The 22,926-nt window shown below is 34.3% G+C and overlaps 3 protein-coding genes and 1 long non-coding RNA gene across 4 annotated transcripts; 1 reads left to right on the forward strand and 3 right to left on the reverse strand.

The window, feature by feature from the left end:
- Positions 1 to 8: 8 nt before the first annotated feature.
- Positions 9 to 6,001, reverse strand: LOC141661080 (uncharacterized). Its single transcript, XM_074468064.1, has 10 exons — positions 5,965 to 6,001; positions 2,062 to 2,066; positions 1,886 to 1,997; positions 1,441 to 1,548; positions 1,072 to 1,224; positions 842 to 931; positions 678 to 761; positions 339 to 524; positions 161 to 238; positions 9 to 78 (listed from the first exon to the last, which is right to left on the reverse strand). The coding sequence occupies exons 1-8, from the start codon at positions 5,999 to 6,001 to the stop codon at positions 397 to 399; spliced, it is 717 nt and encodes a 238-aa protein (XP_074324165.1). The 3' UTR covers positions 9 to 78; positions 161 to 238; positions 339 to 396.
- Positions 5,721 to 15,925, reverse strand: LOC141659209 (uncharacterized protein At5g19025-like). The gene is made up of 2 exons (XM_074465996.1): positions 15,222 to 15,925; positions 5,721 to 6,044 (listed from the first exon to the last, which is right to left on the reverse strand). Exons 1-2 carry the CDS (start codon positions 15,833 to 15,835, stop codon positions 6,011 to 6,013), a joined length of 648 nt encoding a protein of 215 aa, XP_074322097.1. The 5' UTR covers positions 15,836 to 15,925; the 3' UTR covers positions 5,721 to 6,010.
- On the reverse strand, positions 6,258 to 15,207 carry LOC141659210 (uncharacterized). Its single transcript, XR_012549667.1, has 2 exons — positions 11,898 to 15,207; positions 6,258 to 8,004 (listed from the first exon to the last, which is right to left on the reverse strand). It is a non-coding gene; the product is annotated as an uncharacterized LOC141659210 (long non-coding RNA).
- A 5,683-nt stretch (positions 15,926 to 21,608) lies between the features above and the next one.
- On the forward strand, positions 21,609 to 22,203 carry LOC141661081 (uncharacterized). Its single transcript, XM_074468065.1, has 2 exons — positions 21,609 to 21,747; positions 21,905 to 22,203. The coding sequence occupies exons 1-2, from the start codon at positions 21,609 to 21,611 to the stop codon at positions 22,201 to 22,203; spliced, it is 438 nt and encodes a 145-aa protein (XP_074324166.1).
- Positions 22,204 to 22,926: the final 723 nt, after the last annotated feature.

Consider the following 22,926-nt stretch of genomic DNA (forward strand, 5'->3'; position numbering starts at 1 on the left):
TAAATGAATCCATATCCGCATCATTATCATCATCATCAAGAAAAAGAGCACCGTACTCACCCAAAACATCACTACAATCTGCAACATTTAAGTTGAGATGTAAGAACATAAATAATATAATCACAGTACATCAACAACCCTAAAAAAGAAAGGTAACCACCTGCATCGGAACCATACGACTCATAATCTGAAGACTCAGAACCATCACTCCACAATGTGTCATCAACAACATTGCCACCTACATTTCAAAAACATATACTCAACAAACACATAAGCACAAAAAACCAAAACACTACTCATCCAAACTACAAATCCATACACACTAACAAAAACCCAACCTTCATTAAAATCATTACTATCCTCAGAGAAAGAAAGTTCATTCCCTGCAAATAACCTTTAATCCAAATAACCAATATCCCCTTCAGGAGCACGTTTCAAAACCTGCCGCACACCAGAAACATTCCTATCCAATGATCTGGATATATTTAAATTCCTACAACGCTGATCACGCTGATCAGCACCACCTATATTTTTTAATAAAAAACCTAATAAGCCAGAATACTCAACAACAACATTATAAAGAAAAGAAAAATAGCAATGCATTTTAGATACGAAACATTATAAATTGCAAAGACCTCCTCCCCCAGCTAACCCAGAAAACGACACCACGTTCTTACCAGGGCTATCTGGAAGTAGACTGACAATATCATCACCTACAATCCCGTTAGCCAATACAGGCGCAGCAATACCTGAATCAGAAACTACATAATACATACAATTGTATAAGATTAAAGCATGGCAATCTCCAGTCCCGCATTACACAACCAAAGAGAATCCATACCTAAAACCCGTCCTACATCACACGACCTTCTATCTAAAGGAGCACAAAAATCCAAAGCCCTACGAACCCTTCGGCGTATATTTGTATTTACTACATTCAACGGCATCATACAATAAGTCAATATGCCTTAACTACATTTAACAACACAAGGAAGTAAATCAGAAAAATAACAAATAACTAAACAAATCACAGAGTATATGAATCACAAAATAATAATAGAGCTCTCGTACCTTCCCCCGCAACCTGACCTAACCCAGGATGTGAAAACACACCTCTACCCAGCAAAGGCAGCAAAGAACCATCCTCATAAGTATTAGAGTCAATAGAATCACCAATCAATTCATCAACCAATGCAGCATGAACAATAATAGGGTCACCACCTTCTAAAATAAAAAAACGCAACAAATACAACAAACATAATATAAACATTAAAGAAAAATATAAGTCAATTAGTAGTTCAAATAATCTGAGGCGTGAAAACACACCCCACAACACTTACTATAAGAAAAAACGCAACAAACGCAACAAATAAAACATAAATCACAAAGAAAAATATAAACCAATTATTAGATTTAATAATCCAGGACACGAGAACACACCTCTACCCAACAGAGGCTGCAAGGAAACATCCTCACAACTATTAGATTCAATAGAATCACTGACCAATCCATGCCCTAACACAGCACGAGCAACAGGGAGGCCATCAGCTACCAATGCAAAACACGCAATCAAGGCAACAAAAGATATAATCCCCAAGACGAATATAAACCAAGAAAAGATATAAATCCAACACATGGAATCATTAAATACAATAAACAGCCTCCCATGGGCCACCAAAACAACCAGAAAAGTTAGAGAACACAATAAAGAAATAAAAAAGTTGAACCAACAACAACCAAGCAAAATAAACACAATAAAAAAAATACAAATACAACCCTGACATCTAACATAATATAAATAGAAAGCAGTGTGATCAAAATACGCAACAACAAAGCACACAAAGACAACATAAGAAAACACAGACAATCTGAAAAAACAGCTCACTCCCAAGAGACAACGCAGAAGAACCCAAACCAAAACCATCATCCCCGACCCTAACACGTCTCTGAGCTCTCCCACAGTCATCAACCTTGAAAGCTTCCTCAATCTCGGACCCCTCTTACCACCAACAATCATATCATCGGAAGTAAACAAATGTCCAGCCTCCTCATCATCCATACCAAACCTGCAAACAACCAAATACATAAAGAAGCTAAACAGAAAGCAGAAAAAAGTATAAACAAAAGAAACATAAGCTTGCAATACCGAAAACAAAGGAAAAAAGAACACCAAAGCAACTTCCGGCAGCAATCACCAACGACGGCAAGAAAACACAACGACCCAACTAACAAAATAAGCTCCAATCAACTACCAAAGAAAGGAGCCGAAGACAATTATGATTTGATTACAGTGAATTGAACATACCCTAGATATGTGTGTAAGTGTCTAAAATTAATATGTGGTGGTTAAGCATGCAAAGAGCATCTGCACAAAAACCAAGATCAGCTTATCTAGAGGGCAGTGACAACACTCGTAATACATGGCAAAAACAGGGCTGAAGTTGAATATTTTGCAGTTACTATTCATAAACAGTAAACACTATTCAAAACAGGGATCAGGAACTATAATATAGATAGATAGCATTTACAAAAATTTTGTTGTATTTGTAAGATGCTTTTATCGAGATCGTAATTTTGAACCTATAAAACTGGATAATGACGATTACTTTATGCTAGATCACATTGTTAAATTTCGAGTATTTTTTAAAAAATATGTGAAGTACTAATTTTGAATTCGAAATAAGCCGAAGTTTAATGGCTCTTTATACCCGTGAATGTTTATTTATTTTTAAATATTTTTTAAAAATATAATACTATGTACATTTTAATTATGTATTCATTAACACATTTATAATTACTTAAAACTTATAATTTTTTAATAAAAAATTATTGTATTTTTATCAAATATAAAGAGTTTATGATCAAAAAATTGAATTTTATGTCTTACTAACTTTTAAGAGTAATTAGACATTTTACGAATAATAAAATGTCTCAAAATTTTGAGATAACAATAAGTCTCGATCACACGCACTTATATTATATGCAGGGTGAAAGTCTCATGTGAATAAGTGGCAGAGTGGTAAGTAGATTACTATTGTAACTTGAAAACCTGGATTCGATTTCCTTTAATAACAAGTTTTATACTTTTTATGAAAAGAGGGGTAAATGAGACATTTTATAAAGAATAAAATGTCTCATAATTTTTGAGATAATAAAATGTCTCATCAATATTGCCCCATATTGGGCTATTATTAATATAATAATAATAGATAGATTTATTTATTTATATGTAACTATAGTTAATTACGGCAATGGAATTACAGTTCCTATATGGTCTGCCCCCTAACCATGAAATGCACGCATCTATCCGGCTTGTCGATGAAAATGATGGGTCAAATTTCATTGAGCCGTCATTAATTACATTTATTAATAAACGAAATTCTTTTTGAAGTGATATCTTAATTTTACTTATTTTTAGTACCACCATCTTTGATTTCACCTTTTAAAATCCCTTTTAAAGTGGTACATTGGTTTCACTTATTTTTTGATACCACCTTTTATTTTTATATTTTATGATTAATGTTATAACTCTAAGTGTGTTATTTTTGTCTTTTTTGATTGCTACATGACATATAATTCCATGTGTATTATTTTTACCCATTTTTTAAATTTTAGAAGTCATGTCTTTTTATTATTTTTATAGGTTTGAAATATAGGCTTTTATTAATAAGCGAAACCTCTTTTTAAGTTGTATTTTGGTTTCACATTTTTTTTTGCGAAATTAGTTTCACCTTTTATGATTTATGTTATAATTTTAAGTATATTATTTTTCTCTTTTTTGTTTCTTAAATGACTTATAAATCTATATATATATTATTTTTACCCTTTTTTTGAAGTCATGTTTTTTATTATTTTTATAGATTTGAATCCTATTTTTAGTTATATTTTAAAATAAACAAGTTTATAAACTGGCCCAACTAAATAGGTTCCGAAAAATATAAATCACGGCCAAGTAAATAGTTCGTGTGTTTAAATTGGAATATTTTAATTTAGAATTTTTGTAATATGTTGGAGAAATTCCATTTTAATAAAATGATTTGGATATTATAGACACTGTATTTTGGTTTCACCCCTAGAAAATAATAAATATGTTCAAATTGTATTATGATTACAATTTTATTTCCGTCTAAGTTATTTCTATATAGCGTACTTAGTTTCATCTTAGTAAAATTACGCCACCGTATTTTGGTTTCACTCTTGGATTTCTATTTCATGTAGAGTTCTATATTGTTTTTTTAACGAAATATAAATTGTTGAAATCATATTTTAATTACAATATATCTATTTTCTATAGAATATTTTTATTTTTTATTAAAATAATAAAAATTAAATCCATTTTTTTGTCTTTTCGGACAATAGAACATAATAATGTTATGTTTGTTGTTCTAAAAAGATTTGAGTTAATGAAAACTACATATAATTTCAAAAGAAAAATTGCTGTACAATTTTATTTATTATATATTTTAATTATAATTTAGAATTAATTTATATAATCATTATATAATATTGATATTTTGATTTTGGCCCGTTCGAAGCACGGGTTATCAACTAGTATAGGAATAGTAATTAAAAGTCTATTCACTTCGCGATGAAGCTTAGGAGCTTTACAATTGTTATTCCGCACAAATAATTATCCTTCATGAATGAGGGATTTAGAAGGCAATACAACCATGTCAAACGGATAATTCGGATACGGATATGCCAATATCCGTATACGTATCCGTATCCGCAATCGCAATCGTCGGATTCGAATACGGATAATATCCGTTTTATTTCAGATACGGATATTATCCGCTTTTTCTCGGATACGAATGCAGATATTTCGGACGGATATCAGATTTTTTGAATATTTTTGATAGCCCTACCGTATTGACGATGATTTTAGAAGATTTTTTACAATTAAACTCAAATGATATATTTATATATAATGATATATTTATATATGTATAAAATATGTGTATAATCATGTAAAATTCGTATTAATATATTATCTAATGCATATACACACACTATAAACTAATAGAATAAATTTTTAAATTATATATTTATATAATATAAATATCGCACATGTATTTGATTTCAGATTCGAATATCCCGGATTCGGATACGTATAATATTCGCTTTATTTCGAATACGGATAATATCCACTTTTTCTTGGATACGAATGCGAATTTTTCGGACGGATATCGGATTTTTCGAATTGTTTTGACAGCCCTAATCCACTCTCTATTACTGCAGTTTTTCTTTTGCCAACAAAAGGTTAAAAATTGCTTTAGACTGAAAAACCTCCATCAATGAGTCCGAGGAGGCACTTTTTTTGTTACTTCACCCATATCATCAAAGGATGGCCTGTTTAATTCCCCCAAGTAACTACACATCCCTGCTTGCACATTTGGGATGTATTACGCCTCGCTAGCATTTGACATATTCCACCCTGTATTTGGCTATTAATATGTTAAAAACTGGTACAAGAATCATGTTCCATTGCTCATCTGCATGAGCAACATGCAGAGGAACTACCACAACAATCTTACATTTAACTGATCATCACTCATACCACTGGTTCTTAGTGCACCTTTTAGCTTGACACTATTTCTCTACATGACCTCTTCCTCACTCATTTCAGAATAGCATTAAGATCTTCTCTAGACCACTTTCACGTTTTTAAACTAAACTTTGAAGCATAAAATAATCGCAAAAAACATAGTAAGAGTGAACACTGTCACGAAAAGTTGAGGCAGTGCCACTTTTCCCATTTAAAACTAATGTAAAATATGAAACCAAAGTACAGTTCTTTTTGTGTATCTTTGCTCTGATTACTTATTCTGTTGGATTCTTCTTTGTATATCATATAATTTCAGAACAATAGTGAAAACAAATTAATGTCTTCAAACTTCTGAGAAGGTTCAATAAATGAACATCGTATCGAGCTGTGTCCTCACCTCCCTCAAACACCAGGCATACCATGGGGTAAGACGGCAGATGAGATATGACGACCCATCGTTGACAGTTAGCGATGGTCGCCTCCATTGAACATTATACTTCTGTAAAAGAAACAAATGATAAAAGTTAAACTCAACCCAAAAAAATATTTAAATCTAGGCACTATAACAAAGAAAAAGGCTGAAAAACCTCAAAGATCATGTTAAGTGACAAGTCAATCACAGCTTCTTCCGAGAACATGGAGAACATGGATGTCTAGTACTATTTTACATACTTTACGAAGTTTCATAGCAGGAATGCTGCCTTATATGTATGCAAGTCAGACCTAGCACCAAACTTGCCCATCCTTTTGACCAAGAGATGTGCAAATTATTGTTTTATTGGGATCACGAAAAGCAAAAATGCTATTGCACTAAATTACTTCAGTGCAGACCCAGAAAATTTCATCATTATCGATCATAATACTTGAAACTGTTAAACCAATGCTAGTTACAGACTCACAGTTACTTTGGCCCTGTTTGGCAATTAGCGGTTAGCTGTAGCGGTTTGAATTAGATGTTTTGACTGGCTGATTGAGTAAGTTGTTTTGATTAGCAGTTTGAATTTAACTGTTTTGAACAGAACTGTTTGGTTAATAGCTGTTTCAATTAGCTTTTGTACACATTTGTTGAAAAAGCTCCTCTAAGTAGCTTTTTCAAAATAAGCTTTTTGGGATCAGAAAGCTATTTAAAAAAGCTAACCGCCAAACACTAATATTAGAGGTTTAAAATTGGTCAAACCTCTAATTTGTTTCAAAAAGCTAATTTGTTGCTAAAAAGCTAACTTCCAAACACCACCTTTGTCTCAACATTTTCTGCCACATGAATATGAAAAACCAAGTGACTAGTACAAACAACTATAACAATTTCACCTGAAAGTATGACAACTGTTCTGTCCTTACATGAGAATAGGGCTTACCTATATCGAAAAAAAATAAAAATATAACTATACTTGTGAGATTACAGCTTTAAATGTAAATTTTGTTCCTTCAATTTGGTCACAGTGGTAATTTCGTACAATATCGTATCACCAAGCTAGCTTCATGACCGAAGAACCAAGTCCACCCACACATGTATGAAATTACATGTATGCTCTTATATATCTACATGAAATGGAGACTGAAAATGGAAAATAGGTTTATCCATTCACACAAAGGTACATGACACTAGCTGAATTATTCAGCTTAAAAGTGTGAGCACAGATTAAGAAAAAATATTAAAACAATATACAAAGGATTTTAACCATTTAGGTTGGACCAAATTGAAGAGGAGAGGAAAAAGTATATTTTAAAGGTTGACCTGCACTATCCAGATAAAATTATCTCTGACTGGTGTTTGCAAAGATGAAGAAAGATGCAGTATAAAATATACAGCCACTGCGAAATTTGACATTAGTTCACAGATATAGCTAGACTGCATTTCACAAGTGAGGTAAAGGATGAAGACAGGGGGAAAGGGAGGCAGCATGAATAGTTACAAAATTGAAATCAAAAGTCAATATGAGAAAAGTAGAATAGAGAAAAGAGGGGAAAAGGAAAAGGAAGATGTTAAAATAAGCAGTACAGTACTACAATTGGAATCATACAGACTATGATAACAATTAGAAAATGACAATTAGGACGCATATAGGTTCAATATATATATATATATATATATATATATATATCTAATATAGCCACAGGTTTAAGGTCTAATGAAGTTGCCCATATAATTAATTCGATAGGCAGCCAATTGAAAAGGCAAAAAAAAATAAAAAAAAAATGCATTACTTAAAAAGTTATTTCAAATAACTATGATACCCTGCCTCACTGGTTCACCTTAAGTATTCATATGAGACACTTCACAATCAAACATTTCATATTGGACCAGAGACATGCAAATATTCAAAAATTGCCAAGTCTAAAACTTGGACATGTATCCATATTGGACACTTCTTGCTGGCAACATAGCCAAATGCCACATATTATTTTAATCAATTAGCAAGATTGAGATCAGAGTTATCTTATTGTTGCCAAGGTGTCACCTTCTGTTAGGACCTGTCCAGGCCCGCTCTTTGGATATATATATATAAAAAGAAACGAATTCTTTTATTGATAAACACACGCACACACAACTAGGTGGTATTCGAGAGACCACCCACTCTCCACAAACACACATAAGTCAATCTTATTTCTTCCTTCCCCAAACATATAAATGGCTTCCCTATTTATAACCTCAACCTCTACTCACAATCCCTAAATTAAAGCTAAAATATTATTATTCCCACCAAATCCTCCCTTTGAAATCCATAACTGATTCGCACACTAATTATTCAGATTTGTAACTGATTTAATAATTATCCTATTTATTATGTTTCCTAACATTACCGGCCGCCCAAACTTGAACCTTGTCCTCAAGGTTCAAATGAGAAAATAGTTTCATTCTTTCTTTTTCCTTTTCTTTCTAATCGAGAACCCCTGGCTCTCCGCCAATAATTTTCTAAATTCCTCCCAGTTACAAGAAGGCCGCTGACATTTCCCGCAATAGTCCAAGAACAAAAGATCATTTCTCGAGTATACTACAGAGTATACTACAGCCGACCAGACCTTCTTAGTTGGCGTTGAGAGGTTTACTAATTCAAAATAATTGTCAAAATAACTTTCAGCCTTCAACGACCCACCTTCAAGTTTTAAGCCTTCGAATATGACTATTTCAAGTATTTGTGATAAAGAGTCCATAGATGAGTTTGGAGGCGATGAGACATCAAACAAACAAGTCTCTTGTTCTTTGTTGTTGCCGCTATTAGAATTTAACGGAGTCTGCCCTAAAACCTCCAATATTGGTGGTTGCTGACGAGCCTTTTCATCTTCTTGAAATTTTCCAAAGTCAATTTTTTGAAAATCTGATTTAAGCTCTCTGTCATTCGCTTGTATTCCATTCAGATTCTCCTCAATTTCGTGGACCGACTTCTTGGCCTGTTCCAAGTCTTGCGAATCTTCACGAGCAGGCGGAGATGGTCCAGTAGTCTTGCGACTATAGTTGTCCATTTTTGTAAGTATGGCAACCATACCTTCTTTGAGGAAAGAAATGTCATTTTGAAACTTTTCAATATCCAACTTCAAAAATTTTGCTTGCATCTTTACAAAAAAAATTCCCTGGAAGTCGTCGATTCGATTTTCAACTTGTTTTGCACTTGTCGTTGCCCCAAGAACAGAGGTGCTCTGATACCACTGTTAGGACCTGTCCAGGCCCGCTCTTTGGATATATATATATATAAAAAGAAACGAATTCTTTTATTGATAAACACACGCACACACAACTAGGTGGTATTCGAGAGACCACCCACTCTCCACAAACACACATAAGTCAATCTTATTTCTTCCTTCCCCAAACATATAAATGGCTTCCCTATTTATAACCTCAACCTCTACTCACAATCCCTAAATTAAAGCTAAAATATTATTATTCCCACCAAATCCTCCCTTTGAAATCCATAACTGATTCGCACACTAATTATTCAGATTTGTAACTGATTTAATAATTATCCTATTTATTATGTTTCCTAACATTACCGGCCGCCCAAACTTGAACCTTGTCCTCAAGGTTCAAATGAGAAAATAGTTTCATTCTTTCTTTTTCCTTTTCTTTCTAATCGAGAACCCCTGGCTCTCCGCCAATAATTTTCTAAATTCCTCCCAGTTACAAGAAGGCCGCTGACATTTCCCGCAATAGTCCAAGAACAAAAGATCATTTCTCGAGTATACTACAGAGTATACTACAGCCGACCAGACCTTCTTAGTTGGCGTTGAGAGGTTTACTAATTCAAAATAATTGTCAAAATAACTTTCAGCCTTCAACGACCCACCTTCAAGTTTTAAGCCTTCGAATATGACTATTTCAAGTATTTGTGATAAAGAGTCCATAGATGAGTTTGGAGGCGATGAGACATCAAACAAACAAGTCTCTTGTTCTTTGTTGTTGCCGCTATTAGAATTTAACGGAGTCTGCCCTAAAACCTCCAATATTGGTGGTTGCTGACGAGCCTTTTCATCTTCTTGAAATTTTCCAAAGTCAATTTTTTGAAAATCTGATTTAAGCTCTCTGTCATTCGCTTGTATTCCATTCAGATTCTCCTCAATTTCGTGGACCGACTTCTTGGCCTGTTCCAAGTCTTGCGAATCTTCACGAGCAGGCGGAGATGGTCCAGTAGTCTTGCGACTATAGTTGTCCATTTTTGTAAGTATGGCAACCATACCTTCTTTGAGGAAAGAAATGTCATTTTGAAACTTTTCAATATCCAACTTCAAAAATTTTGCTTGCATCTTTACAAAAAAAATTCCCTGGAAGTCGTCGATTCGATTTTCAACTTGTTTTGCACTTGTCGTTGCCCCAAGAACAGAGGTGCTCTGATACCACTGTTAGGACCTGTCCAGGCCCGCTCTTTGGATATATATATATATAAAAAGAAACGAATTCTTTTATTGATAAACACACGCACACACAACTAGGTGGTATTCGAGAGACCACCCACTCTCCACAAACACACATAAGTCAATCTTATTTCTTCCTTCCCCAAACATATAAATGGCTTCCCTATTTATAACCTCAACCTCTACTCACAATCCCTAAATTAAAGCTAAAATATTATTATTCCCACCAAATCCTCCCTTTGAAATCCATAACTGATTCGCACACTAATTATTCAGATTTGTAACTGATTTAATAATTATCCTATTTATTATGTTTCCTAACATTACCGGCCGCCCAAACTTGAACCTTGTCCTCAAGGTTCAAATGAGAAAATAGTTTCATTCTTTCTTTTTCCTTTTCTTTCTAATCGAGAACCCCTGGCTCTCCGCCAATAATTTTCTAAATTCCTCCCAGTTACAAGAAGGCCGCTGACATTTCCCGCAATAGTCCAAGAACAAAAGATCATTTCTCGAGTATACTACAGAGTATACTACAGCCGACCAGACCTTCTTAGTTGGCGTTGAGAGGTTTACTAATTCAAAATAATTGTCAAAATAACTTTCAGCCTTCAACGACCCACCTTCAAGTTTTAAGCCTTCGAATATGACTATTTCAAGTATTTGTGATAAAGAGTCCATAGATGAGTTTGGAGGCGATGAGACATCAAACAAACAAGTCTCTTGTTCTTTGTTGTTGCCGCTATTAGAATTTAACGGAGTCTGCCCTAAAACCTCCAATATTGGTGGTTGCTGACGAGCCTTTTCATCTTCTTGAAATTTTCCAAAGTCAATTTTTTGAAAATCTGATTTAAGCTCTCTGTCATTCGCTTGTATTCCATTCAGATTCTCCTCAATTTCGTGGACCGACTTCTTGGCCTGTTCCAAGTCTTGCGAATCTTCACGAGCAGGCGGAGATGGTCCAGTAGTCTTGCGACTATAGTTGTCCATTTTTGTAAGTATGGCAACCATACCTTCTTTGAGGAAAGAAATGTCATTTTGAAACTTTTCAATATCCAACTTCAAAAATTTTGCTTGCATCTTTACAAAAAAAATTCCCTGGAAGTCGTCGATTCGATTTTCAACTTGTTTTGCACTTGTCGTTGCCCCAAGAACAGAGGTGCTCTGATACCACTGTTAGGACCTGTCCAGGCCCGCTCTTTGGATATATATATATAAAAAGAAACGAATTCTTTTATTGATAAACACACGCACACACAACTAGGTGGTATTCGAGAGACCACCCACTCTCCACAAACACACATAAGTCAATCTTATTTCTTCCTTCCCCAAACATATAAATGGCTTCCCTATTTATAACCTCAACCTCTACTCACAATCCCTAAATTAAAGCTAAAATATTATTATTCCCACCAAATCCTCCCTTTGAAATCCATAACTGATTCGCACACTAATTATTCAGATTTGTAACTGATTTAATAATTATCCTATTTATTATGTTTCCTAACACCTTCATCTCCAAGTAGAAAGTTCCTAAGAAGTTGTTCATCAACACATGCTACTAGTTCAATGGCGTCGCTGCCATAACAATTATGTGCCTATTTATGCCTCATATAGACATTTAGTGGTCTTCGAGTTTATCAAATGAAACAATATTATGACTATCAAAAGTTTATTTTTCCTTCAGCTTTTATTTTAAAGCAAGTAAATAGAATTCTCTGAGCTGTTGTTTATGTATTTGCTACAATATGTAATTTTGTACATAGTTGGAAGACAAAGTGCATAATTAAGTGTCCATGTGTATTATGATCATACTTAAATTTGTTCAGCTGAATTAATAATCAGATAAGATACTTAAATTTGTTTGGCAGAATTAATAATCAATATTCAGATAAGATTCTTTAAAAATTGTGCATCCACGTAATTTGGGTGGGACTCATGGGTGATGAACAGAATTCTAATAATTAGTAGGCTCATGGGTAGCTGAAAGAATATCATAAATGCTTCCTGTTTTCTTGGACTTGGACATTATCCCATTACAAACACTTCACTCCAGAATTAAAATAACATGCAATCTTAAATATCCATATATCATTTATGATTTTTCTTTCGATTTAACTGAAACTGTTCAAGTGGTAACATGTGTTATGCATCTAGCAAGGCAGGATACTATTAAGTTTTAATATTTCTCTGGAAACATGAAGGTTGTAATATGAATACACATGTAAATAAAAATACAAAATATTTTCAACTACAAGTTTGATCATGGAGCTATGCTATAGGAGACCCCTCGCACTTCGCTGCGCTTTTTGCCTTTAATAACTCTGTGCTATACTATATACAAACCCAGAATTCAAACTATCATGTCAACAACTGTTAAAAACCCAATCACAAAATTAACATTATCAACTAGTTGACAACTAGTTAATTTGATATCATAAATGTGTATCAATCTACAATTATATCAACATTTGATAGTCACTACAGACACCTTCCCCCCGCACGCGCGTAATTTACTAGTATAGTGGAATTCTAGTATCCCATCAGAAACCATAAATAACTATAGGAAGGGACTAATCTCTTATAGCAACATCTCTAATATATCAATAACTATGTACTATTAATCGGCACTCGACTAGTTGCAACTAGTCATCGGCTAGTTGTTTTGAGAGGGTTAACTTGCAAATCTCGAATGGTCGGTTGACTTGGGAGACTGGTCGGTCGATTTGTGCAAATTTTAAAATGAAAAAAAAAAGAATTTTTTCTAAATTCCTAAACAACAACATGCAAAATGCCAATATCATTTTTTTAAATTCTTCTCGCTTTTATTCTCTGTTTAATTGAAGTTGTGTGTACGTATTTTTGCATGAATAAATTGATTAAAACTGCTATGTATGTGTGTATATACAGTGACAGACGGGTAAAGGGTCGGCACCTCCCTTGGCCCACCCTGAGATTTTAGACAACACTGATATATAGATGCTAGTACAAGGTCTGTGTAGATTCACACTTTAATTATAGACTAATCAGTTGGAAGCAGGAAGCTAACAAGCCAACCGACTTTGTAAACTGAAAACTGGTGTAATGGCATCTAAGTAATCATATTGTATGATCTGTACACATCATAAAGTTACCTTATTGAATTCAAAGTTTTCGTTTTAAGTCTTAATAGCAATTATTTCTTAACATTTAAGATTGTATTTAGTATTAGTAAAAAACTAAAAATCATTCATATTTATGAGTATTTTTTATTTATCGACTATAAACTGTATAAATTTTATATTTATGCAAATAAATAAATATTAATATATCATATTTACATATATATGCTTTACATTTCAACAAATTTTTGTAAAATATACATCAGAACTATTGCTTTTAAAAATATGGGCTACCCATGACTTTGACTACAATTAATTTAAACAATAAAATACAAAAAATAGTAGCTAGCACCATTAAAATAACCCATTTAAATATCATAATGAAAATGTCCAGTAAGGTAAGAGGAGCATAGGTAATGAATATGAGAGTTACTACACTACACTTGAGTACATGAAAAATTTGGCCCACCATGGATCAATTTGCCGGGTCCACTTTGTATAAATGTATGTATAGTCTATGTATATTCAGTGTTATTAAATGTGATATGTGCACTTAAGCGCAAAGGCCTCCTGGAGCATTAGCGCAACGCGACGCACTTAAGCGCAAAGGCCTCCTGGAGCATTAGTGCAATGCGACACACACATTTTTTTGAATAAAAGCACAACAGTTCAAAAGAAAGAGCATAACATTAAATCGAACATGTTTTAAGCAAATTAGTTGTCATACAACATCTTAAAGATTTAAACTCAGGCACAAATACAAAATAACAAAATAAAGATAGAAAATCAACAACAAGCCCTATAAATTAGTTCTGATCTTCTCAATGATATAAAAATAGAAATCATCATTTTCAGGATCCTGTAGATAGACGAAATCTTCATCCTATCCCGTCACCGTTCTCTTCCAATCGTCCGCCTTGTATCGTTTGTGTGTATAATTGTATATATATGCATGTATTGTATGTCTTTTTGGTTCGTATCATAAGTATATGTTGGCTGCATTTGGTTTTAGGGCTTTCCTATGACTCGTTTTCTTTAAAAAAGGCTTGGTCAACAGCCTAGTCAACAAAAAATAAAAAGCCTGCTTTTTCTGAGCTTCTTGCTCATCGCTTAACTATACATTATACGACAAAAAAGATACAGTATATATTTTAGCCCTTCTTTATGGTTCAAGGCATGTGTCTGACTATTCAACTTTCTGTTATTAACTAATACGACAAAATATATATTTTCTAGCCTAAAGTTCAATTCAACAAGGTCTGAACTCACACAGTTAACCCTACAACTAATCCTTATCATAGGCAAACTACTCCTAATCAGTATAAACTTCGTAATTTCCAATCCACTACCATGATAAACCAGACAATTCCAATTTGTACTCCAATATCACAACCTACATATTCAATTAACATAATTCCAATTTACTCCATTCTGCACTCGTTCCATTACATAACAAACGAAGTTACTTTTTAACAACAATCCGCACCACCATTAATCAGTATAAGCTTCGTAACGCCAATCTACTACCATGATAAACAACTACAATTAGTACTCCACTATCACAACCTAGATATTCATTCAATTAACATAATTAAGCGATCACAATAACAGTCATTCCACAACATAACATAAAAAGATTAAATTCTTAATCACCAAACCATAAAAAGCACAAATCTTTATCCATAAAACAATCAAAAGACAATCAAACAACACAATCCAATTAAGAAACTCACTTTTTGTTATGTTTCCGACCGCGTTTAACACTCCACCCTTCAAGCTTAGCCACAGGACACCCACACTTATCGCGGAAAATCAAGACAGCCCTTCCATTAGGCGGAGCCATCTTCCTCAACTCCCCTCTCAAACACTCATAATCAGGATTACTCTCTTTCCCACCTTTCCAAGGCAACAAATCAACTTCTCTCACACCCTTCCCATCCAATCTCAAACACTCCTCATTCTGCAGCTGCAAATCAAACTCTAAAGCCCTTTTCAACCCTTTACACCCCACTCTCTTACACTTTCTTGAGCCACAACAAAGATGAAACACAAGAATAGTAGAAACAAAAAAAAGAGAGAAAGAAAGATAGTAAATTGATAAAGAAAAGTCAAGGGCATAAAGGGAAGGGAGAATTATAGGGATTAATAAAGAAAGTGAGTGAAAAATGTAAGATAAGTAAGATGAGATCAAGAAAGTGCCTGAAAATAGAGCTAAGATTAGGATGATGACGTCACCAATGTTGGAAGAAGAGTGTTGACAAGGGTTAGGGTTAGGGTTAGGGTTGGAAGAAGGGTGTCTTGCCATGGTGGTGGTGGTGGTGGAGATGTGGTGGTGGGGGTGGCGCATGTTAGTTAAATATATAGATACATATACTTACAACCCAAAGTAATTTGGGTTGGTAATATAGGATGGTTTGTAAATGGGCTTTGATTGTAATTTGCAAGGGGTAATAACGCGGATTTTAGTTGACTTATGATCATTTGCCGTACGTAGCTTGTGTTTGAAAACTTTTTTTATTTTTTTTAATTTTTGTGTGGATATTATAATCATTTTAATTTGATTTATTTTAAATCGGTTCATAGTATTTTGGTTGGATTACTGATAATAAACGAGGAGATATCGTTCTATATTCGGAGATTTTGAGTATATGAGATTTCTCTAGATAATATATATCTTCGTAATATTTCGTTTTGAATAGTAAGATTTTTCTAGATAATATAGCTTGGTATTATTTCATTATTTTGTGATATTTTTTGTTCAAATAAGTGCGTTTGAGTTCTTTTTTAACTTACAAATTTTGTCAAGGTTTTCGGATATTGTGATATTTGGTTTGTAAGAGCAAGTCCCCAGATGCCAAATGATTTTGTCATAATATGATATCAAAAAATAATATTTATACTAAAATAATATTTTCATTTCAATGTTAGTTATAATTTATGATCAAATAATTTCATTTATAAATTATATTTTATTCAACTCATTTATTAAAATTTTAAATAGACCTCCTTATATTTTATTAATAGTTATTAAATATAACTAAGCCATTTTTTATCCTAAATAGGACCAAGTATTTAGCGCAAAAAGAATAGAACCAAGTAATTATTTACGTATATATTCATCAATATATAACTATAACTATGAATTCGAGTGTAGTTTTATGAATTCACTCATATATTATAACTATAAAACTAAATATAATACATATTATTGTTATAAAATCAAATATAATTATGGGACTGTTTGGTAAATCTGATAAATTGGCTTAACGACTTATAAGCATGTAACAGTTTATCAACAAGTGTTTGTCGACCCAACTTTTAAGTCGAATTTTACGACTTATAAACTGAAAAGTTGAATGTTAGTAAGAACATATTTTTTCTCAACTTAATTTTTATTTTTCGATTTTTTATAAATTTTAGTTTTAAAAAATATTTTTAAAATGTTAATCTAACTTAAAATATAAAAATTAAGATAATTATATTTAAAAATTATTTATTTTAATCTATTTAAGTAAAAAGATTTCTGAATTATAAGTAAAATTATCCAAACGCTTATATAACTTATAATATTGATGACTTTTTAATTTGAAATATTTTTATTGACAAAATTTATATAAATGTGGAGCATCCACTGTTATTAAATAAACCAGTAACCAATCGGCTTAAGTAACCAATCGGCTTATAACAAATGACATTTGAGATCTATTTTAAATATGAATTTGGGACCTCTAGAATAATTCTAAAATTAACATGAAAAGATTACGTAGTCACACTTGTCCTTGGATCAAATTACAATTACATTTACAGGAAATAATTTATACAGTTGTCATGTCATAATTAATTTATGATACAATTTTTTATCGAATAAAATCGTATATCACAAAATATAAATACAAACAATATTGAAGATATAAAAAAATACAAACATATAAAAACCTTTTTTATTCACGTAAATATATAACATCTAAAGTACTTGAAAAATTCACCACATACATATTTAATAAAAATATCGTTAAATGACGAAGTTTTCATGTCGTGTACTAATTTAAGGCGTCTAATAATTTAAATATTAAAATGATAATACATATAAACCCAGTTTTGAGAGCAATAAATAGTTTTCATCATGTATGATCTTTATTTTCAACACACTCGAATTGTAATGTCATGGAAAAAATAATTAATTTCTTTCACAACGGAGTCAAAATAGTACGCAAATATTCATCATCTCACGACCACTTGAACGTGTTGTGTTCTTTTAGTTTGACACAGTAGGGTACAACACAAATAAAATTGATTGATAGCGAAACGAAACTGAGAAAAAAAAAACTTGATACATAATTTCGATTATTTTCTCGTTGAAGCTTGTATGTACTCGTTGAAAATAAGTTTGTGACGCTGACTTTAAGTGTATAAAGCTTGTTGGATATATTGACCATTAGGGACAGAGCCAGAAACTCGTGGTTCGGGTGGCGAATTTTTTTCCGGAGTAACTTATATATATTTTTAATTTATTATATATTAAATAAATTAATAAATATTATTTTTAATAACTTTAATGTACATAATATATTTAAAATTCATGTATCTAAATTCATACATGTTATAAACATTATTAATTTTAGTACTAAATTTATATATTTTTGAGAGGGCAAAATTTAAAATATTTTTTTTTACAATTTTAATATAAATTTCACGATTATACCGGAGTTTGGGATGGGGCCGCACCTGCCGGCCACCCCCTGCCTCCGTCTCTGTTGACCACACAGTTTTACTCGAACGTTAATTTGTAAGACAATTTTATACATACATATTAAAAAGGTCATATCTTGTGTAAGTAAAGCATGAGTTTGCTTAGTTTTTAAATTTTTGGTTAATAAGTTACTCCCTCTGTTTCAAAATAAGTGTCGTTTTGATTTTTGACACGTTTTTTAAGGTATTAAAAAAAGATATTTTTATATATTTTTTTTCAAATTTTTTTTCTTGAATTAAAATTTTATATTTATATTTTAATTTAGAAATGAAAATTTATAAAAAAATGTATACAAATATCTTTTTTTAATACTTCAAAATACGTGTCAAAAGTCAAACCAGAGGGACGTAGGGAGTATAATTTTTCTCCTCTTTAATTTTTAATTATTTTTCTTTTAATCATTTAAATATTTTTTAAACATCTTATGTAAAATCATCTTAATTTTTATTTCTCATTTTTTTGGCTGAGCGGAGAAATGAAAACGAGGTCATCGTCGTTGCTCCACCCAAAAAAGTAAACTAGGAGAAAAAGCATACAAGCACTAGCGGTTAGTGGTTTGATGAAGTGGACATTGTACAATCAATTCCATGTGAAGCCCGAACGTTTGCATGATCAATTATTTATTCATTTGCACTGTCGTAAAAAATAAAAAATTGAAAAATATCGATTAAATTATTAATTTGAAATTAATTGAAAATCGAAAATTAATTAAAATAAAAATTAAGTGTCGGACCTTCCCTCAAACCCTATCATGTATGGCTCAAAGGTGGTAGAGCCGTATACCCCCAAACTCTATTGGATCATTTAAGGACTTGAGCTAAACTTTTATCAAGCAGTTCATAAGTGGCATAGTACACGAGAAGAGTTCAGCCTCTCTCATGAGCATAGTCCAAGGAGCAAAGGAGTACCTGAGAGAATCTCTGAATCGATTTACGAAGGAGACTTTGAAAGTCCCTGATCTTGATGATAAGGTAGCTATGATAGCCCTACAACAAGGGACCAGAGACGAGTTCTTTAAGATGTCTCTAGCTAAGCGCCCTCCCGAAAGTATGTTGCAGCTCCAGGATAGAGCCGGAAAGTATATTAAGGTGGAGGAGAGTATGAAGAAGACAACTTGAATAATGAACCTACTGGAAACAAGAAGCGGAAGACGGATCAGGAGTACGATGCCAGAGACAAGTATTCACGAATTGACAAAAACTCTGACTCCTCCCCTTCTAAGAAGAATCAGCAACCAGAGTTCACTGAATATGCGAGGTTGAATGCTCCAAGGAGCCAAATCCTTATGAAAATTAAAAAGGACAAAGATTTCAAATGGCCGAAGCCACTAAGGGGAGACCCCGAGAAAAGTGACAAGAGTCGATACTGCAGGTTTCACAAAGATGTTGGTCATGATACTGACGATTGTAGGCAACTCAAGGATGAAATTGAGTATCTGATCTGAAAGGGAAAGTTCGGACGTTTCACCAAGGGTGAAGAGGCCAGAGGCTAAAAGAGAGATAATGATTGAAGAGATGACGATCGAAGGGGTAACAACAGAGATCGCAACCCACAGCCCCGAGGGCCAGTGATCAATATGATCTCAGGAGGACCTACAGCAGCGGGTACTACAAGGAACTCCCGAAAAGCTTATGTAAGAGAAGTAATGAGCATAGTTGGAGAGCCATCTAAGCGTTCCAAGTCAGAGATGACGCTTGAATTTGGTGGCCCAGACCTTGCAGGTTTGAAATTTCCTCAGGATGATCCTCTACTTATCACTCCGATAATCAGAAATTGTCCTGTTATGAGGGTTCTAGTGGAAAATGGAGCTTCCGTGGACATTCTGTTCCATGACACATTCATAAGGATGGGCTACAATGATTCTCTACTAACTTCGTCCGACGCACCCATCTACGGGTTTATCCATATGAAATGCAAAATCGAAGGAGCAATACAACTTCCCGTAACTATCGGGGAAGAGCCCAGGGAGGCCACACAGATGTTAAACTTTCAGGTTGTTAAGGCAAAGAACAGGGATCCATGCTTTTAAGGTTGTGCCCTCAACCTACCACATGGTACTGAAGTTCCCAATTAGGAATGGTGTTGGAGAAGCGAAAGGAGTTCAGAAAATGGCCCGCAGTTGCTATGTTGCAGCACTTAGGCCCGATGGAACCGGGGCGCAGGTCCTCCCCATAGAATACATGAATGTACGAGAGAATGATGAACTGCGAGGGAAGCCAGCCGATGACGTGGTCCCAATTCCCTTAGACCCGAAGAAGGTCACGTATATTGGGACATCTCTAGACAAGCCCTTGAAGGGCCAAATGATAACTTTCCTCCAAGAGAACAGTGATGTATTTGCTTGGACAACAGCTGATATGCATGGGATAGACCCGAACCTTATAACTCATAGGTTGAATGTTGACCCGACCCGAAAGGTTGTGAAGCAGAAGAAGAGAACTTATGCCCCAGATAGGCTGGAAGCCATTAAGCAGGAGGTCGAGAAGCTTTTAGAAGCTGGATTCATTGAGGAAGTGCAATTCTCTAAATGGTTGGTCAACCCCGTAATGGTTAAGAAGGAAAATGGGAAGTGGAGGATGTGCATTGACTTCACTGACTTGAATGATGCTTGTTCCAAGGACTGTTACCCCTACCGAGGATTGATACCCTGATCGATGCCACTGCTGGACACGAGATGCTAAGCTTTATGGATGGCTTCAGTGGTTACAATCAGATTAGAATGCATAAGGATGAAATCCCCAATGTATCCTTCATAAGTAACTTTGGTATATTTTGTTATCTTGTTATGGCTTTTGGACTTAAGAATGCAGGAGCTACTTACCAAAGACTGGTAAACATGATATTTTCCCATCTAGTTGGGAAGACCATGTAGGTCTATGTTGATGACATGTTAGTCAAAATCCTAAGCAAGGCCGATCATATTAGTCACCTTAGAGAGGCATTTGAAGTGCTGAAGCACCACAAAATGATGTTAAAACCAGCCAAGTGTGCTTTTGGCGTTGGGTCTGGAAAATTTTTGGGTCACATGGTCTCTAAGAGGGGAATAGAGGCCAACCCCAACAAGATCAAAGCCATCCTAGACATGGAGCCACCACGCTCCATCAAGGACGTTCAGAAGCTGACAGGAAGAATCGCAACTTTAGGGAGATTCATCTCCAAGTCTGGAGACAAATGCCTGCCTTTTTTCAAAACCCTTAAGAAGGTGAAGGACTTTGAATGGACAGCTGAGAGCCAAGAGGCTTTTGAACAGCTAAAGAAGTACATGACTGAAGCCCCGTTGTTGGCTAAACCAAATCCGGAGGACACCCTTTAGCTGTACCTCGAGGTATCTGAACAAGCCGTGAGTGCAGTTCTCGTGAAGGAATAACAGATGCCAGAGGAACGCTCCAATAGTACGACAACCCCTGGAGAGACTTACATCTATCAGCACACCCATCCCTTGTGCAATGTGGGGAATGGACATACTTGGACCATTTTCTGTAGCATCGGGACAGAGGAAGTTCATTGTGGTAGCCATATACTATTTTACTAAGTGGATTGAGGCTAAAACACTGGTCAAGATAACCACCAAGTAAATTACCCAATTCTTCTGGGAGAATGTGATATGCCGATATGGAATCCCACGCATCCTTGTCACGAATAATGGGAAACAATTTGATAATGCAGAATTCAGAGAGTATTGCGATGATAACAGTATAGAACTTCGCTTCACCTCAGTTGCACACCCACAGGCAAACGGGCAAGCGAAAGTTGTTTACAGAATCATCCTTGATGGATTTAAGAAGAGGGCTGAACGCTCGAAAAACACTTGGGTTGATGAGTTGTTGCCTATACTATGGGCATATCGTACCACCTGCAAAGTGACAACTGAAGCTACCACATTCATGCTGGCTTACGAAGCCGAGGCAGTAGTGCCCCTTGAAATTACTCATGGATCCCCTATGATCGAAGCTTACGAGCCATAAACCAACGAAGAAGGCATGGGGCTCGATCTCATTGACGAGGTCAGAGATGAGACCAATGCCCGAAATGTTGAGCATCAACGAAGAGCCTCCCTCTATTACAATAGAAAGGTTAAAGAAAGGTTCTTCCAGCATGGAGACTTGGTTCTGACGAAGATTGAGGCATCAAGAGTAGGAGAGAGAGGAAAGCTAGCCCCTAACTGGGAAGGACCTTATAAGGTCAGAAAAATATTGGGACGAGGATCCTACAAGTTGGAGACCCTGAATGATGATGAAATACCTCGCACTTGGCATGCTTTAAACCTAAAGGTTTATTATGTTTAGGACATTCACTACATGTTCCTAGTACTTAGTATTGAATTTATAAATAAGGTCGACGAAACCATCTCATGTAAGGGTTGAACCCATTTCTTAGAGATATTATCTATTTATGCAAGTTTATTTCTATCATCTTGTATACCAATTTATTTAAGTACGAGCATCTGAAGAATGCAAGTCCCGAAGGACCAAATTCCGAAAATAAAAGACAAGTATGAAATGAAACCAAACGAATTGCATAGATAGGGATCCCGAAGGATCATAACTTAAAGTCCCGAAGGACCAATAGGTTATAGACCAATAAAGTTCGAATAAATAAGTTCTGAAAATAAAAGCCACATACGATAATCAAAGCCATGCGAGGCCACAACATTCACTCATCAGAAGAATCCTCCCCTTTGCCATCCG

Source organism: Apium graveolens, chromosome 5 (assembly GCF_009905375.1).
Source record: "Apium graveolens cultivar Ventura chromosome 5, ASM990537v1, whole genome shotgun sequence".
In the NCBI taxonomy this organism is placed as follows: domain Eukaryota; kingdom Viridiplantae; phylum Streptophyta; class Magnoliopsida; order Apiales; family Apiaceae; genus Apium; species Apium graveolens.

Excerpts from the sequence above, each read along its gene's own strand:
- LOC141661080 (XM_074468064.1), bottom strand. The coding sequence starts at position 6,001 with ATGGGTCGTCATATCTCATCTGCCGTCTTACCCCATG. Across the intron at positions 1,225-1,440 it reads GCAGCCTCTGTTGGGTAGAG|AAGGTGGTGACCCTATTATT; the intron begins GTGTGTTCTCGT and ends TTTTTATTTTAG. Across the intron at positions 525-677 it reads TCTACTTCCAGATAGCCCTG|GTGGTGCTGATCAGCGTGAT; the intron begins GTAAGAACGTGG and ends TAAAAAATATAG.
- LOC141659209 (XM_074465996.1), bottom strand. The coding sequence starts at position 15,835 with ATGCGCCACCCCCACCACCACATCTCCACCACCACCACCACCATGGCA. Across the intron at positions 6,045-15,221 it reads GGTCGGAAACATAACAAAAA|AAGTATAATGTTCAATGGAG; the intron begins GTGAGTTTCTTA and ends TTTCTTTTACAG.
- LOC141661081 (XM_074468065.1), top strand. The coding sequence starts at position 21,609 with ATGCCAGAGGAACGCTCCAATAGTACGACAACCCCTGGAGAGACTTAC. Across the intron at positions 21,748-21,904 it reads GACAGAGGAAGTTCATTGTG|AATTCAGAGAGTATTGCGAT; the intron begins GTAGCCATATAC and ends TTGATAATGCAG.